The sequence below is a fragment of the Sinocyclocheilus rhinocerous genome, unplaced genomic scaffold (assembly GCF_001515625.1).
Source record: "Sinocyclocheilus rhinocerous isolate Xijiao unplaced genomic scaffold, SAMN03320098_v1.1 scaffold554, whole genome shotgun sequence".
Classification (NCBI taxonomy): domain Eukaryota; kingdom Metazoa; phylum Chordata; class Actinopteri; order Cypriniformes; family Cyprinidae; genus Sinocyclocheilus; species Sinocyclocheilus rhinocerous.
Window position 1 is genome coordinate 830,872 of NW_015627893.1, and position 17,082 is coordinate 847,953.

At 38.1% G+C, this 17,082-nt stretch overlaps 1 protein-coding gene across 2 annotated transcripts in view; it reads left to right on the top strand.

Moving 5' to 3' along the window:
- Nucleotides 1–13,050, top strand: part of slc9a8 (solute carrier family 9 member 8) — a 46,315-nt gene extending 33,265 nt beyond the window's left edge. For both annotated transcript variants that reach the window (XM_016548353.1, XM_016548352.1), the window contains exons 9-16: nucleotides 6,149–6,281; nucleotides 8,210–8,315; nucleotides 8,433–8,549; nucleotides 8,637–8,719; nucleotides 8,958–9,069; nucleotides 10,833–11,053; nucleotides 12,079–12,225; nucleotides 12,315–13,050. In XM_016548353.1, the coding sequence (XP_016403839.1) occupies nucleotides 6,149–6,281; nucleotides 8,210–8,315; nucleotides 8,433–8,549; nucleotides 8,637–8,719; nucleotides 8,958–9,069; nucleotides 10,833–11,053; nucleotides 12,079–12,225; nucleotides 12,315–12,428 (1,033 nt within the window). In that variant the 3' untranslated portion in view covers nucleotides 12,429–13,050. The remainder of the gene's footprint in view (nucleotides 1–6,148; nucleotides 6,282–8,209; nucleotides 8,316–8,432; nucleotides 8,550–8,636; nucleotides 8,720–8,957; nucleotides 9,070–10,832; nucleotides 11,054–12,078; nucleotides 12,226–12,314) is intronic.
- The last annotated feature ends 4,032 nt before the right edge of the window (nucleotides 13,051–17,082 follow it).

Genomic DNA, 17,082 nt, shown 5'->3' on the forward strand with positions numbered 1-17,082 from the left:
TATGTTTATATTATTATATTATATTTTATATTATATATAAATATATTTATTTAATATAAAAACATAACATATTTTTCTTAAATATATACATGCATGTATTTGTATTTATATATATATTATAATTCCCAAGTGCTGTTTAACAGAGAGAATTTTTTTTTTTTTCAACACAGCATTTCTAAACATAATAGTTTATTTAGGAAGCTTGGAATGTTTGTCATACAAATAGAAACAAAATTATAGCCAAGAATAAAAAAAGTCTACAGGTCAAAATTATTAGCCATCTGATGTTAATAGCCAATGGTGAATCCCTTTTGCTTGATAACAGCCTTTAGTCATTTGTTGTAGTTCTCAAGTTTCAGGCATGTCTCCTGAGGAGTTACAGCCCATTCCTCCTTGGCAAATCTCTCAAGCTCCTCCAGATTTGTTGGTCTCCTGGCATGGACTCTGGTCTTCAGTAAGCCCCACAGATTTTCTATTGGATTCAAATCTGGGCTTTGTGCAGGCCAGTCAAGGATGTTCACTTTGCTCATTCGGAGGTAGTTCTTCACCAGAGGTGAGGTATGCTTTGAGTCGTTATCATGCTGGAAGACAAAACGTCGACCCAAACCATCTTTTGTTGCAGATTGCCTGAGGTTGCCTTTCAAAATCTTCTCGTAGTCTTTCGTTTTCATGATTCCTTTGATCCTGACGAGATTCCCAGTTCCAAATGAACTGAAACATCCCCAAAGCATTATACTGCCACTGCCATGTTTCACTCTGGAGATGGTGTTCTTTGGGTTGAGCGCCTGTCCCTTCTTTCTCCAAACATAGGCAACATCTCTATGGCCAAAGAGCTCTACTTTTGTCTCATCTGACCAAAGGACACGTTTCTAGTATGCATAGTTTTTCTCCAGGTTGTCCTTCAAGCTTCAGTCTAGCTTGGAGGTGTCTCTTCTTCAGAAGAGGAGTTTTTCTTGGTCTTGGTCTATCAATCCCAGACTTGACTAAATCATTCACTAGTGAGACACTACTACAACACAAGACGACAGTTGTTCTTAGGTCTTTAGAAACCTCTTTCAATAATTTTTTTTACAACGTTTTTTGAAATCTTTCGCTTCCTGCCGCTGTTCTCCACTGTGTGGGTCTCTTCAGACTTCTTGATAATACTTCTCACGGCTGTTCTTGACACTTGAAAACGCTTTGATAAACGTGTAAATGCTTCTCCTCCTTTGTGAGCATTAACAATTCTTTTTTTCAAGTCTAAACAAATTTTTATGTCTTTGCCATTATGACAGTACATATTATTTTACTAGTTGTTTTGAAAGATACTAATCCTCAGCTTTAAGATTTAAAGGCTTAGAGGGTTAATTAGGCAAGTTAGGTTAGTTAGGCAAGTCATTGGACAACAGTGGTTTGTTCCGTAGCCAATCAAACCGATCATTTCTTAAGAGGGCTAATAATATTGACCTTAGCAATTTTTTTTATTTTTTAAGTAATTATTTTATTCCAGGCAAATTGAAATAAATACGGCTTTCTACAAATGAAAAATATAATAAGAAATACTGTGTTAAAATTCCCTTGCGACATATATGTCGCACGTGCTACGAAAAAACTGGTATGTGCGATGAATAAATTTACCACTGTAGCACATGTGCGATACAGTTTTGCATGTTCATAACACAGCCGCTTAATAGTGTGAAGTGATTTCGTTGTGCTTGTTTGTGTGCGTGAGATTGATTATACTTGGTAGTTAGGGGTGTGCGATATGACTATTTCTGATCGTGGACGATTAAAATGTCTCCACGATCTGCTTTTGAGGAAATATCATTGTATCGTGCTACAGCGCACATTCTATCAGCTGCAGTTCTGGCGCCTCCCTCCGTCTCAATATAATGTACAACGCCACATGCATTCACATCAGTGTTAGCTCAGCGGTAGAGTTACTCTCACGGGACACTGCACTTGTGCGCAATCACAAAACTACATTATTTCCATCTGCTTTAAAGCAATACAGGTTAAACATTTAATTCACGTGCTGTTGCTGTTGCAAACAACAAACATGTTGCAAACATTTATACAGTGTCACATCTTCCATTAAACAATGTTTGAAGGACTTTTATTTTTGTGCTTGTGTAGGTTTACATACATTATTAATGTCAGTAGACTAGGCAATACACGCCATCATGCTGGTTTTGTTTTAGCAACAGGCTTGTATCCAGCTGTCTGTGTGCTTTTGTGTAGAAACTGCTGATTCTAATGGAATATCAAAACCATCATTAACCGCTGACCTCACAGCGAGTGGTAATGTGCGAGGAGTTCTTGGCCTTACGTACTGTGACGTGTTTATAACGTTCTTAAATGTTGTACAGGGCATTTGTGGATGGGACGTTTGACCCTCATGTTACCTGTGCTTTCGTAGATTCACACAGGTGCTCTTGGTATGAATGAGAAAGAACATGACAGCTTCATGTATCCAGAGGATGTCATGTTACAAACAAGTTGAGCAGGAAGGGTGAGACATGTGGTCTGCTGTAGCACATACTGACGCTCATGTATCTTTAGTAGCTCAGGGGTGCGTTTCCCAAAAGCATCGTTAGCCAACTATGGTCGCAAGTTCCATCATTACCAACATAGTTCAACGATTCGGTGTTTCCCGAAACCATAGTTCAAACAAACATTCGCAAACAGCGTCGCAAACTCACGTGGTAGGAACTACAGCTCTTGACCTGTGGTTAGAAGCATATTTTCTTGTTAGTAAGACATATGGACTTAAATAAATTATGCTTTTGGGCACAATAAGCAAGCTAACATGCAGTACAATCTATATCTTCCATTCTATTTAAATATATATACATTTTAGTCGATGCATTTAGCGCGTCCTCAATAAGCGCAGTTTTTGAAGAGTGCGCATGTGCATAATGCCTATGGGAACGTAAGAGGAACCCCGCGATTAATCAAACATCAAATAAAGCAAAATGACAGGGAACAAAACATAGTAAATTAGTCATCAGGTGCCATGTTCAATAAAGCAGCATCTCAGAGATCTCGAATCAGTTAATTAGCAGAAGTTATTACTCCACCACATGCATGTGACGTCATAACAACGGCTCTAAATTGTTGAACTAATGTGGTTCAAACGACGGAGATGCAACCGTGTTCAGGAAACAGTCGTGACTAGTTAGTTTCCACAACAATGCATTGCACTATGGTGGTTAATCAGTGAGTTACGTCGTTGTACGGGAAATGCACCCCAGTGTGGCTTTGCAGTGGCTGTATTATGTGTTTCGACCTTTTTCAAGTCAAGTCAAGTCACCTTTATTTATATAGTGCTTTTAACAATACAGATTGTGTCAAAGCAACTGAACAGCATTAATTAGGAAAATAGTGTGTCAATAATGCAAAAATGACAATAGTAAACACTAATTTTTCAGTCTCCATGTGTCTCTTATTTTTCTTTTTCTCTCCTCTAATTTGATTTAGTTTAATCTATTTTGTTTCATCCCTTTTTTCCCCTCACGTCTTGTCTCATATCTCATCTCATTTGCTGGCTCATCATATCTCTTTTCATTTAGGCCCCGTCCACACGGAGACGCGTTTAGCTGTATACGCATACATTTTGTATCGTATAGGTGTTTCGTCCAGACGAATCCGGCATTTAGGGAGAGTGAAACCGATCTTTTTTTAAACCGGGTGCCAGAGTGGATAAATCTGAATACGCCGCCCTTGCGTTTTCGTGTGGACAGCGAGTCCGTATATTTTCTGAAACGATGACATCATCAGCCCAGGTCTGGCATGTATACTACATCGTTTTGTGTCGGTTTCGTGGTTTCATGTGGACGCGGATATTTCTTGAGACGAGGGGGAAAAAATTATATATTTTATTATTTATTTATTAATATTATTATTAATAAATAATAATAATTTCTGTTTTTCATTAAGTGCCATCTAATGTCAGGGAGTGAATTTGCACATTCACTCGGCTCATCGCCAGCGAAAATCGCTTGGGTATGAACACAAAAGACGCATCGAAAAATGTCGGGGATAAGCGTGCGCGATAATCGTCCTGGTGTGTACGAGGCTTTAGTCTCATCTCTTCTCGTCTCTGATTTCATTTGGTCTAATCTCAGCTGGTCTCTCTTCACTTTTCAAATCATCTGTTTTCTCTTCTCTTCTTGTCTCTCTTCTGGTCTCTTTCATTCTTGTCTTGTCTTATTTCAGTCTTGTCTCACGTCTTCTTTGTCTTGCAGTCTCTGTTTCTTGTTCTCTGCTCACTCCTCATCTTGTCTCTTTTACCTCATGCTTCTCATCTCTTCTCGTTTCATTTTTTTCATCTCGTCTTATGTGTCTCTTGTCTCTTCTAATCAAGTCTCTTATTTTCTTTTGTCCCATCTTGTCTCTTATGGTTGCATCTTGTCTATCTTCTCTTTTCAAATCATCTGATTTCTCTTGTCTCTTCCATTCTGGTCTTGTCTCACGTCTTGTTTGTCTTGTAGTCTCTTCTTGACATTTCTTGTTATTTTTGCTTCTCATCTTGTCTCTTTTCAGCTAGTCTTTTGAACATTTCATTTCAACGAGCCTCGTCACATTTCTCATCTCTTCTCATTTTATTTTTATCATCTCGTCTTGTGTTTTGTCTTTTCTCAAGTCTCTTATTTTCTTGTCTTTTGTCTCATCTTCTCTTCTCGCCTTGTCTCATGTCTTCTCTTGTAGTCTCTTCTTAACGTTTCTTGTTCTTTTCTCATCTCTCGTCTCTCTTATCTTGTCTATTCTCATGTAGTCTCTTTTGTCTCATCATGTCTTATTTTCTTGTCTTTTGTCCCTTGTCTTCACTTGTCTTGCCTCATCTCCTCTCTTGTCCCTTCTCTCTCTCTCTCTTGTCTCTCCTCATCTTGTCTTATTCTCTTCTCATCTCATTTTCTGTCTCGTCTCTTCTCATCTAGTCTCGTGTTTTGTCTTGTCTCTCATTTGTTCTTTTCTCATACTGTTTGTCCCGTCACGTCTCTCGTCTCTCCTCATCTAGTCTCCTCTCGGCTCAGCTGGAGAGTTGTCTGTGCTCATTGTGAGTGTTTACTCTGGCTGTTTCTCGTGGTCATTGTGAGTGTGTACTATGACTGTCTCCTGAGTGTTGGTTGGTAAAATGATCTCATTCATAATTGATGAGTCTGTGGAGCTGCTGTTATCAGCTGTTTGTGTGTTTCCTAGAAAGTAGTAATTTCTCTCTGGGTGTAGTTTTACACCCGTGGGCCAAGCTGTCCTGCATGATAAGATATTTGTTGATCTTTATCATCACCTGGTACAACTTGTATAGATGTACGGAATGGACAAATATACCATGGAAGTCAATGGCTACCACCCATTGTTTGGTTACCAACATACTTCAAATAACTTTTTTGTTATCAGCTTAAGAAAGAAACTCATACAGGTTTGGAACAACTTGAGGGTGACTAGATGATGACAGAATTTTCACCTTTGGGTGAACTGTTCTTTTAAAGAAAGGGGGGGCATTTCCAATGCATTGATCCACGTCATAAGGCTGGCTCATAATGTCAAGATAGTTATGGATAAGTGGATTATTTAATTAAACAAACAAACAAAAAATCTTACCTGCTACCCACTATTGTGGTTTTATTATCAGTTTGTGATGTAATTTGTTCACTGTTTAAAATACTTTCTCCTATCGGTTAAATGAGCAGAGACAAATGAATGCATTTGATGTTGGATGCTCAACATATGACAGTTTGTTTTAAAAGTATCAACAGCTCATCTGTGGCTCAGTCACTGAATCTCTTTATGGTTCATGCTCTGAATTTTTGTAGCGTTTAATAGTCCCGGTGGAAGCTGTTAAATGAACACTCCAGTGTTTGACATATGTTGGTGGCCATGTATGTACAGTAGGAATGTAATTGTGACTCTGATGCCCCCTGCTGACCAAATACAAGCTATTTGTTAAAGATTAGGAACGATCAGTGGGCCTGTTGGACAAATACATAATCAGAGGATGGTACAAACAAGATGCACATAATTCAGTTAATCATTTTACAAAACAGCTTTCCGTTTTATGTATTTAAAATGTGGAACAATTCAATCATATTCTGCTTTCATTTTCAGTCTTTATTGTGTTAGTAGATGTGAGCAGTGGTTGATGTATGTGTTGTTGTTGGTATTTCAGTACAGCGGAGGGCTTTGCTGGCTCAGATGTCTCTACAGGCTGGGAAACCTTCATGCAGGCGCTTGGCTACTTCCTGAAGATGTTCTTTGGGTCGGCGGCTTTGGGCACACTCACTGGTCTCATCTCTGCTATTGTATCCTAATGCTTTTTTGTGTTTTAATGTATTTTGGTTGGTAGTTAGTTGGTTAATTTACCATTTATTAATTTGAATACATTAATACATTTATTTATTAATGTTTTTTATTAATTAGCTTTATGAATGCATATATCTATATATATATATAAGCAATATCACATTTGTAGATGTGAGATATTGCTGTATATCGGCACGACTGTGATTCGGACGTAAGCACAAGGCTGCAGGCCCGAGTGCCTTAGGTAATCACAGCGTGCCGATATACAGCAATATATCACGTCTACGAGTGTGATATTGCATTTATACAACAGTTCGACGGCACGAGTGTGTAAATACATAAACAACAACAATGGAGTGTCTTTAAAAGCTCTCTTTTGTGCAGAACTAATTCCTTCTGCCACGGATTCAAATCTAAAGTTGACAGTTTAAGCCTCCGTTACTAATTCCTAATAAACCTAATAAACATCACTTTAGAACTAGTAATGAAGGAACGTTGAATTTTTTTCATTGAAAGCTTATTGTATTACTGTATTAAAAGCTTGCTGTATTATGTGGTGTACTATGAGAGAGAGATGGACTGAGCGAGTGTGATTAACGTAACTGCATCTGATACAGCATTCATTCTTCAGATCGTTCTCGTATTAACAAATAAACGTTAGTTAGAATGTCCTCTGAGGAAAGCGTTATCTTTGTCGTACTGTTAATATCCTTTCATCTATTAAGGGTGATTTTGCTGCTCAGTGCGTTTGTTCGCTGCCTCAGTCTGTTGTTGAAACTAAAAATAACTTCCGTTTGTGTTTATTTTTCAGTATAAAAGTCTTTACTGCTGACTCACTCATAAAAACATTTGAAATCTTATGGTGGAACAATGTAACTAAAATCACCATTATGAACATGTACCATTTCTCAATGCTAAACACTATTATTAAATACTACTATTATTTATATGAAATAATGTTTATATAAAATATTATTTATTGAATAATGATATTTAATAAACAACAACAACAGCCATCATAAAAGTTGCTAGGCAATTCAGTCAACGGTACAAAGGCAGTGTTTTGATATACAGCATTGAATTGACAAAAACATGGGATTTTGCCAAAATGATCTTCTCTATAACAAATAATAGATTAATGAGACCAAAGCTGCCCATTAGATTCAATGTAACTAAAATCACCATCACGAACACGGACGGACGGTTTCTCAATGCTAAACACTATTATTAAATACTACTATTATTTATATAAAATAATGTTTATATTAAATATTATTTTATTGAATAATAATATTTAATAAACAACAACAACAACAGCCATCATAAAAGGGGCTAGGCAATTCAGTCAAAAGTACAAAGGCAGCGCTCTGATATACAGCATTGAATTTACATAAACATGGGATTTACATCTCATGTTTAACCACTACAGAGACATCAGAGCCAGCAGTAAATTCCAGAAGATCTGGCTGAGTTGAGGCTGCTCTCGGGCGGCTTCATAAGCGCAGTACGGCCGCTGACCATCTGGAGCTCACATGTCCGAAAACGCCGAAGCAAGTTTTCAAATAGACGTTATCTTTATTAACAAACTGCATATTTGAACTATAAACAAGTACATTCTCGCCTGAAAACCTCTTAAAACTACATTCCGTGACACAAAAACAGTAATATTTATAAAATGATACTAGATTTGGGCGCCCGCCATGACACTCGCTGTAAGAAGTACCGCAAACGGAGTGATACAATTACAAACTGTGAAACGGCTGTTGGAGTTCTGAGATCACTCTAAAATCGCACTCTTATCAGCCAATCAGATTCGAGGGCCAGAAAGAACTGTTGTATATATACATATATGAGTGTTTATTTTAAGAACTCTTAAAGATTTCTACTGAGGTCCTGTGAGATTATATTTCTGAATGAGAGTATGCAGGTTCTGAAACACTTCGACCTGAGGAAGACTCCGTCTCTGGAGTTTGGGATGATGATTATATTTGCATACCTGCCGTATGGTCTTGCCGAGGGCATCAAACTCTCCGGTGAGTTTAAAAATAGATCCTGCTGAGTTGAGACATGTGTAATACTATTTTATTAGTAAAATATTGTTGTGATTTCAGCATCAAAATTCATTAGAATTGATTTCTTTCTGTCTGTAGGTATCATGGCCATTCTGTTCTCAGGTATTGTCATGTCTCATTATACTCATCATAACTTATCGCCAGTCACTCAGATTCTCATGCAGCAGACGCTTCGAACCGTGGCCTTCATGTGTGGTGAGTTCCTCACAAACCTGCTGCTTCACAGAGGGAGCTGCTGTTAACATTAACCTTACTCTTCTCTTTTGTATTTGGATTCCACAGAAACATGTGTGTTTGCATTCCTGGGGTTGTCTATCTTCAGTTTCCCTCATAAGTTCGAGCTGTCGTTTGTCATCTGGTGTATAGTACGTGTCGCCGAAGTGCTTGTTTTCAGCTGTCTGTCTCATTCCAGAGCATTATGGCTCTCTCTGCTGTTCAATATCTGATGAAACATGAATGCTTGCTGAATGTGTGAGATGTCACTGGCTCTTTGGAATTTTATCTGATGTCACTTATAATAAAAAAAGACAAGTTGATGATTATAATGTGTATCAGTTTTAAATCAAAATTCAGAACTTAGTTGTTTGGGTTTTCCTGTCACAGGTTCTGGTTCTTGTCGGTCGGGCTGTAAATATCTTCCCCCTCTCCTTTCTGCTCAACTTCTTCAGAGATCATAAAATCACCCCCAAAATGATGTTCATCATGTGGTTCAGTGGTAAGAAAACCCAAAAGATGATTCATTTTCATTTCCATGTGGTTTGAATGCTTGAAGTGAGTTTGTCTTATTCTGTTTTAATCTTATATTTTAATTGTCCTCATTTGTAAGTCGCTTTGGATAAAAGGGTCTGCTAAATGACTAAATGTAAATGTAAACTGCAGTCACCTCTTATATGTTCACTTTTTATGCTTCAAACATTTACATTTCTTTATCCTACATCCACTTAACATATTAGTTATGCGCATTTTACTTTGCTAGTTGTTAATTACATGGACATGGACTTTTTTTAAAGGGGTCATGAACTGCCTCTGTTTTTTATTTTGTACTGTTCTCTGAGGTACACGCATAATGTTATCAAGATTTTTACATAAAAAAAACATTTAGAAGTAACAGGCTATTTTCTGTCCTGTTTTTAACCCCCTCATCAGAAGCTCTGTATGAATAAGCGTAGAGGATTGTAGACTCTGAAGTAAAAGCACACTGCTATGATTGGCTAATAGTTGTGTATGTTTGACAGTGTACATTACTCATAGATGGACACTGCTGTGATTTAGGTTAAAAACGCATAAATGCTCAGTACATATCAAACAATCTGTAATGACAGACAAAGCAATAGCGTCGACGTAATAAAAACAGTTACTCATACTTGTGTGTTGTGACATTACTGTCGGATCCAATATATTCGGCACAGGTCTTTTAGTTTCAATATTTTTGAAAATCCTGCATCGAATTGTGCCTTGTTTGTAAATGTATCCGCGGTAAAATGAAGTGAACAAAGGACAGAGTTCTTACTGATGCGGTTTGGATCTTCATTAAAAATAAAGTTCATCCACTCTTTCCTAATGTTGGGATCAGAAGGAAGGTAACGCAAAGACTGTTTTCCCACAGCTTGGCACTGAACAGCGTCTTGTTGTCTTCAAAGCATCTTTATTGTTTGGTTTCTGCATAGACCTGTGCGTTAACCGCTCTCGTAAACACTACGTGCACGAATCGGTGGGTGGGGCTAAACAGGCAGTGATGTAGAATCGGTGGGCGGGGCTAAACAGGCAGTGATGTAGGCAGTGTTGTAGAATCGGTGGGCGGTGCTAAACAGGCAGTGATGTAGAATCGGGGGGCGGGGCTATACAGCAGTGACGTAGAATCGGTGGGCGGGGCTAGACAGGCAGTGATGTAGAATCGGGGGGCGGGGCTATACAGCAGTGACGTAGAATCGGTGGGCGGGGCTAGACAGGCAGTGATGTAGAATCGGGGGGCGGGGCTATACAGCAGTGACGTAGAATCGGTGGGCGGGGCTAGACAGGCAGTGATGTAGAAGCAGGCATTGATCTTCTGCGGAGGCGGTGCTTATCCACACTATTACATCATAGAGTAGAACATTCCACAAGCTGTTGTTTTGGCAGACTGCCTTCAATATATAAGCTGTTTTTAGACTAATGAGAAACTTTGTACTATAAAAACATTCTGTACGTTTCAGAACTCAATGAACTATAATGTCAAAAGATCAAGGGAATTTTGATTTCTCAGTTCATGACCCCTTTAAGTCAATTTTTTTAATTATGATTTCAGAGTATATTTCAGAGACAGCAATTAGTTACTATTCCTTCACCATTTTAAATTACATTTTAGTTTTAGTGGTTTATGTCAATTGTTTTATGATCATTTGTATATTTAGAAATACACATATTCCATATAGACATAAAACTTCATGAAATTGCATGTGTAGTTGAATCTAAGCACACGTCCTCTGTGCTGATGCTCAGGTCTGCGGGGTGCGATCCCGTACGCCCTCAGTCTTCATCTGGGTCTGGAGCCCATAGAGAAGCGGCAGCTGATCGGCACCACCACCATCGTCATCGTGCTCTTCACCATCCTGCTGCTGGGGGGCGGGACCATGCCCCTCATCCGCATCATGGACATCGAGGAGAGCCAATCACGGCGCAAGAACAAAAAATATATCAACTTGAGCAAAACTGAGAAAATGGTGAGAGAACTTTTGTCTTTCCCATTTTCTCTTCTTTTTTTTTTTCTGCATGTAAAACATTTCGTATTTTGGGTGTGAATGTACGCTCATTCACAGTTTGTCAGGTGTGAACCGGCAGGAACAGGCTAGACTAGCAAAACTACCAACAGGCTTTGATGGGAGGAAAAGTGTGTTTGACTTTGTCTGGGTCTGGATGTAACCAAACGGCGAGATGTGCCACTTATGGGAAGGAGTTGAAAATGGAGAAGTAAAGTTAGAAACTTTCTGTTTCCCATAGTGGCGCTCATGCAATGCTTGCGTATGTTATTGCAGATAAAGAAGATTTGATGCAGTGTTTGTCAAACACACAGATGTTTCATACATTTTCGTGTAGCAACAGAAACACTTTTCATTCATTACTTCATCTACTGCTTAATACAGTGCCTGTATGCATAAGAATAAAGTTAATCATAAGCCTATAATGATTAAATACCAGTGAAGTAGGATCTGCATTTTTTTAGCAGTTTTATTTTGATAAACATCACAATATAACACTAAGATTACAAGAAAAGAGTTTTCACTCTTATAAAAACAGATCTGTGAGCGTTAGCACAACATTGCCATTTTTTATATGGGCAAACAAACTCAAGATTATGATAAATATTGTCAAAATTCAGTATCATCAGTTTGCCTGAAAAATTACAGATGGTTTGGGTGTTTCAGAGCAGCTGTAATTTTTTTTTTTTTTGTACTAATGTTTTGAAAATTTAAACTTTCATGATTTAAAAAAAAAAAATGATTTACACAGATATCTGCTCATGTTTCATGAATAAGTCTCATGCAGATGCAGAATAAAAGCTATTATGCTACTGTGGGTATTAACACTCTAAAACATGAATCATTAAATCCGGAAAGAAAGGGGAAATGCTTAATGTTTTGAATAAATAAACACAGTATATGCAATATGTTTATTTAGATTTATTTTTAAGATGCATGGCAACTAGGTTTTGGAACAGAGCAAACATGCATAACTCTCTCTTTTTCAGGGTAATGCCATTGAAACTGAGCATTTGTCGGAGCTGACAGAGGAAGAGTATGAAGCTCAGATTTTTCAGAGGCAGGATCTGAAGGGTTTCCTGTGGCTTGATGCCAAGTATCTGAACCCTTTCTTCACCCGTAGACTCACACAAGAGGTGAGACTGCTCAAACCTTCATACAGATTAGTCCAGCTATATGAAAAAAAATAGGGTTTGTAATCTGTCGTTCTTCCTTCCTCTCTAAGGATCTGCTGCATGGCCGGATTCAGATGAAGACGCTCACTAATAAGTGGTATGAGGAGGTGCGGCAGGGTCCGTCCGGCTCTGAGGATGAGGACGATGAGGCAGAACTGCTCTGAGACAATCATATGAGGAGAGATGTGACCGAGTCAGAACTCAGATGAGCCCAGTATCCGGACTGTACTGCACTATGATGGACTCGCACAGAACTCCATGACTGGAGAGCTTCACAGCTAAATGGGGAAAAGAACAGGAGTATGTGGTACAAAAAGCCTGGGGTTGTTTCTGGTAGTGATCAGGCACTAGAAGAAAACACTGATAAAAAATAAAGTGGAAGGCTGAAGAGAATCTGAGGCAGAAAGCAAAAAAATAAACCGCAATATTGGACACCTTTCTCTCATTTTTTTTAATAGGTTAAAGCACCGTAATGTAACACATGATTCTTGCATGGGGGATTTTGTTTCACATGCAGGGAAATGACACCAATGAATGTTTGTGTTTGGAATTAATTTAACAAACGTGACCTCTATTTTCTTTTTATTAAATATTTATTTGTGTTGTCTTTTTAAATGAGAATAAAAGAGTATTTTATAATGTTTCTCGACACTGTACTTTGTAGCAGACTTGAGTTTATAATTAATTCTAATGAAACTGTGAATGAAGGAATTCTATCTGTGCATAATTTAATGTGTTGTATGCACAAAGCTGCAGTGGGAAATTGGCAAAAAAACATGAATAAATGATGGGTTCTCTTAACTTGTGTGTGGTTTTTAACTACCATTTTATGTTCATTGATAATTAACTAAATATTAAATAGTGATAATATAATGTCTGACCATAAGTGGGTATTAATGTACAATGTGTTTAGTGTCTGTATTCATAGATAATTTATACACTTTTGGTTACGAGTGTATTGTATGTGTGTGTCTTTCAGAAACTGCTGCATCAAGCACCACTCTTGAATAAGGGTTGGTATTAATATTGCTGAAATGTATCTTAAAAAGAAAAGGCAAATTCAAATGATCTCACAGATTCAACAAAAGTTTTAATATATATATATATATTTAACTATCATTCAAGCATTTAACTGATCATTGAGTCATTATGTAGATTATTAAACAGTTTTATGTAGGTGTTTTAGATGTAGGACCAATTTATTTAATAAGTACAAAATATTAATAAGCAAATACAAATAAAACAACCAATGACAAATCAGTTCAGACCGCTGTCTGTTCAGAGTTGAGCTCTATGTGTGTCTGTTTTGTCTGAGTGCTGAGATTCTCTCTGCAGACCAGCAAGCACACACAGAAGAGGCTCTGAAATCACTGTGCATATTTCCACTGTCCTAACATCCTCTGCCGGCTGGTCGCTCCCGCTTCACAGCAAGTGGCGCTCGTAAAAGTGTCAAACACTTTTATATACATAGGCCTACTTTTCTGAATTTGGGATCCCTGCATGGTCTTGGCTAAGCCTGAAATACACCACCTGGCGGTGCCGGGGGTGAACCATCACCAACATTTCCTCCAATATAAGGTATAATAAATACAGTCAAAAACTAACAATTTAGGCTCCATAGTTATTTTCAGTTTCATTAACAAATCTCAGGAACACCTGCTGGCGCAATCAGGAAATTCTGCGAAGGCTAGACTCGGAGCTTCTGTACAGAAGATGTGTAATAGCGCCCCCTACCGTATAACAATGAAAACACGGATTCTAGGAGCACAAGTATAGCTAAAATATATTTAGACTTTTTCTAAGTATAAGTCAAGTATACTTAAATGTCATTTTAAGTATATTTCTGAGAAGTACATAAAGCCCATTTCTGAGAAGTACATAAAAAGTAGACTAAAAGTATACTTTCCTATGTTTAGTTCAAAAGAAGTATACTAATAGCACACTTGAATAAACTCCTTTTTCGTAAGGGATGGAAGGAGGGGCTTCTGATTAAATTGAAATCAATGGGTGTAGAGGGTAGAATGTATAATTGGGTGATGGATTTTTTATATAATCGGAAAATACAGGTTAGAGTTGGTACATCAGCCTCAAATAGATATGAAATTGAAATCGGAACACCTCAAGGAAGTGTATGTAGTCCGCTCTTATTCAATATTATGATTAATGATATTTTTAAGAATGTCGAGCCAAATATGGGTTAATCTCTTTATGTTGATGATGGGGCAGTGTCGAAAAGAGGACGAAATATTATGTACACTGCAAATAAGGTCCAGATAGCAGTCTATCAGGTTGAGGAGTGGGCAAAGAAATGGGGATTTTTTTTTTCTACAGCTAAAACCCAAATAATTTGTTTTTCTAAAAAGAAAAATACTGATGTAAGAATTAGACTATATGGTCATATTCTTGAACAGGTAGATATGGTGAAATTTCTGGGAGTATGGCTTGATAAAAAGTCGACTTTTAATATGCAAATTGAGAAACTGATTACAAAGTGCAAAAGAGCATTAAATCTTATGAGATGTCTTTTAGGTTGTGAGTGGGGGGCAAGCCGCAGTTCACTTAAGGACATGTATTGATCTATTTTAAGATCAGCAATTGATTATGGTCGTATGGTATATGGAACAGCAAGTGATACTCAACAAAAGAAAATAGATGTTATTCAGATGCAGGCTTTGAGAATGTGGCTTTTAGTACTTCTCCTGTGAATGCTATTCAAGTTGAAATGGGTTAAATGCCACTAGAAGTGAGAAAGCAACAAATAGCTATGAATTATTGGGTATCTTTAAAAGGATATAGGGATATACACCCAACTAAGTCTGTGTTTCATGAGAGTTGGGAACACACCCAAGACAAAATCAAAAGCATAGACTGGACAGGAAATAGAATGGCTCAAATAATGGGTATAGATAAGTGGAAATACTCTCAAAGTGTGCCATTACCTGAAGTGCCTCCATGGTTATTTCCTATGCCTTGTATAGATACTCATGTTCAAGAACTAATTAAAGAAAATAAGGACTCGACAGTTGAACATTTAGTAAATCAATATATAAAACAAAAATACAGTAATATTTTGAATATTTTTACAGATGGTTCAAAGGACCCAGAATCTGGAAAAGTAGGAACAGTAGTATATGTTCCAAAGTACCAGGTAGCTATCAATAAGAGAATTACAGATAATTTAATGGTATTTACAGCTGAGCTTGTAGCAATATATCTGGCTCTACAGTGGGTGGAAGAAGTGAGGCTAGACAAGGTAGTCATATGCTCTGACTCTTTAGCAGCTCTAAAAAGTCTGAAATATGGACATTCTAACTGCAGACATGATATAATATATGAATTATTGCAATTAGTGTACATACTGCATAATCAAGGAATTAACATCTGTTATAAACTCACTATTTATATCGGATCAAACCACACAGACGCCTGATTGAACTTCCCACCCACTTTTACAACTCCCTCTTACGTGATGACGTCACACCAATACACAACATCCCCCCTCTACTTGAATATGAACTTACCCTATCTAACACATTCTCATTCACATCTTCTTACAACTCACAGATTTCAGAACATTCAAGACATGTAACAACTTTTTTTTTCTTCTTATCAGCTCTTCACGACTTCATAGAACATCCCCAATGCTTTTAAAACAAATACATTGAACCATGACTGCACGGTTTAGGAGTTTGTTCCTCTTCCTGAATTGTTTCACAGTTCATTTCACAGCACATTTCATATCACGATTCACTGTTGGTGTTTCCATTGAATGAAACTTCTTGACGAATGTTGTGTTCCGAGCATATTTCGCTCCAGTGGGTGACTGAACAATAACACTGTTACCTTCTCTGTGTATGACTTTGTGAGGTGTACTGTGAAATGTTGTTGTGAACTTGTCTGTTTTGTCTTGCCTCACAAGCACTTGATCTCCAACCTCTATGTCAGATGTCTTTGCATTCCGTCTGTTGTCTGTGTATATTTTGGCTTTTCCTTTTTGCTCTGCATCCCTGTCTCGAGCTTCCAGGTCACTGTGGGGTGTTGCAATGTCTGGTAACTTTCCTCTTACCTTCCTCTGAAAAAGAAGTTCTGCTGGGCTTTTGCCCGTTGTGGAGTGTTGTATGGCTCTGTAGACAGTCACATACTTGCGTCTTGTCTTGGCCTTCAGCTTGGGCAATTTGTACTCGTTTCATAAGTGATGCATTTTGTCAGGACGCGATCTTCCCAGATGTCCTTCACTCCGGCGCCGGGACACCACGGACCCTGGGTGCAGCCGCAGCGGAAGACGCGAGCCAGGCCCCGGGCGACGACCTCTCCCCCTCCGCCGCCTCCGGTCTTCGAGATCTCCACCCGGAACCGCTTCGCTCGCCATCCACTTTTACTACTCCCTCTTACGTGATGACGTCACACCAATACACAACATCATCCATTCTCTTTGGATTCCTGCTCATGTAGGAATAGAAGGAAATGAGATAGTGGATAAACTAGCAAAAAGCTCATTAAAATGCAGCCATGTTGAAATTACAATTCCCATGAGCAAATCTGAAACTAAAGGCCTGTTCACACGAAGGACGATATAAAGATAACGATAAAGATATAGTTCTAAAAATCTCAATATTAAAGAATGGTCCACACCACAACTATAACGATAAAGGCACAGAGTAACTATCGTTGGAATCACTTTCAGAACTATTTTTTTCCAGCTGATGAACGATAAAAACATTGACAGCTAATCAGAATCAATCCTTCCATAACGAACTCGAGATTTTAAAGAGGCAGACAAGCGTGCGCTAGGAATAAAAAGACGATATCGCCCGCTGT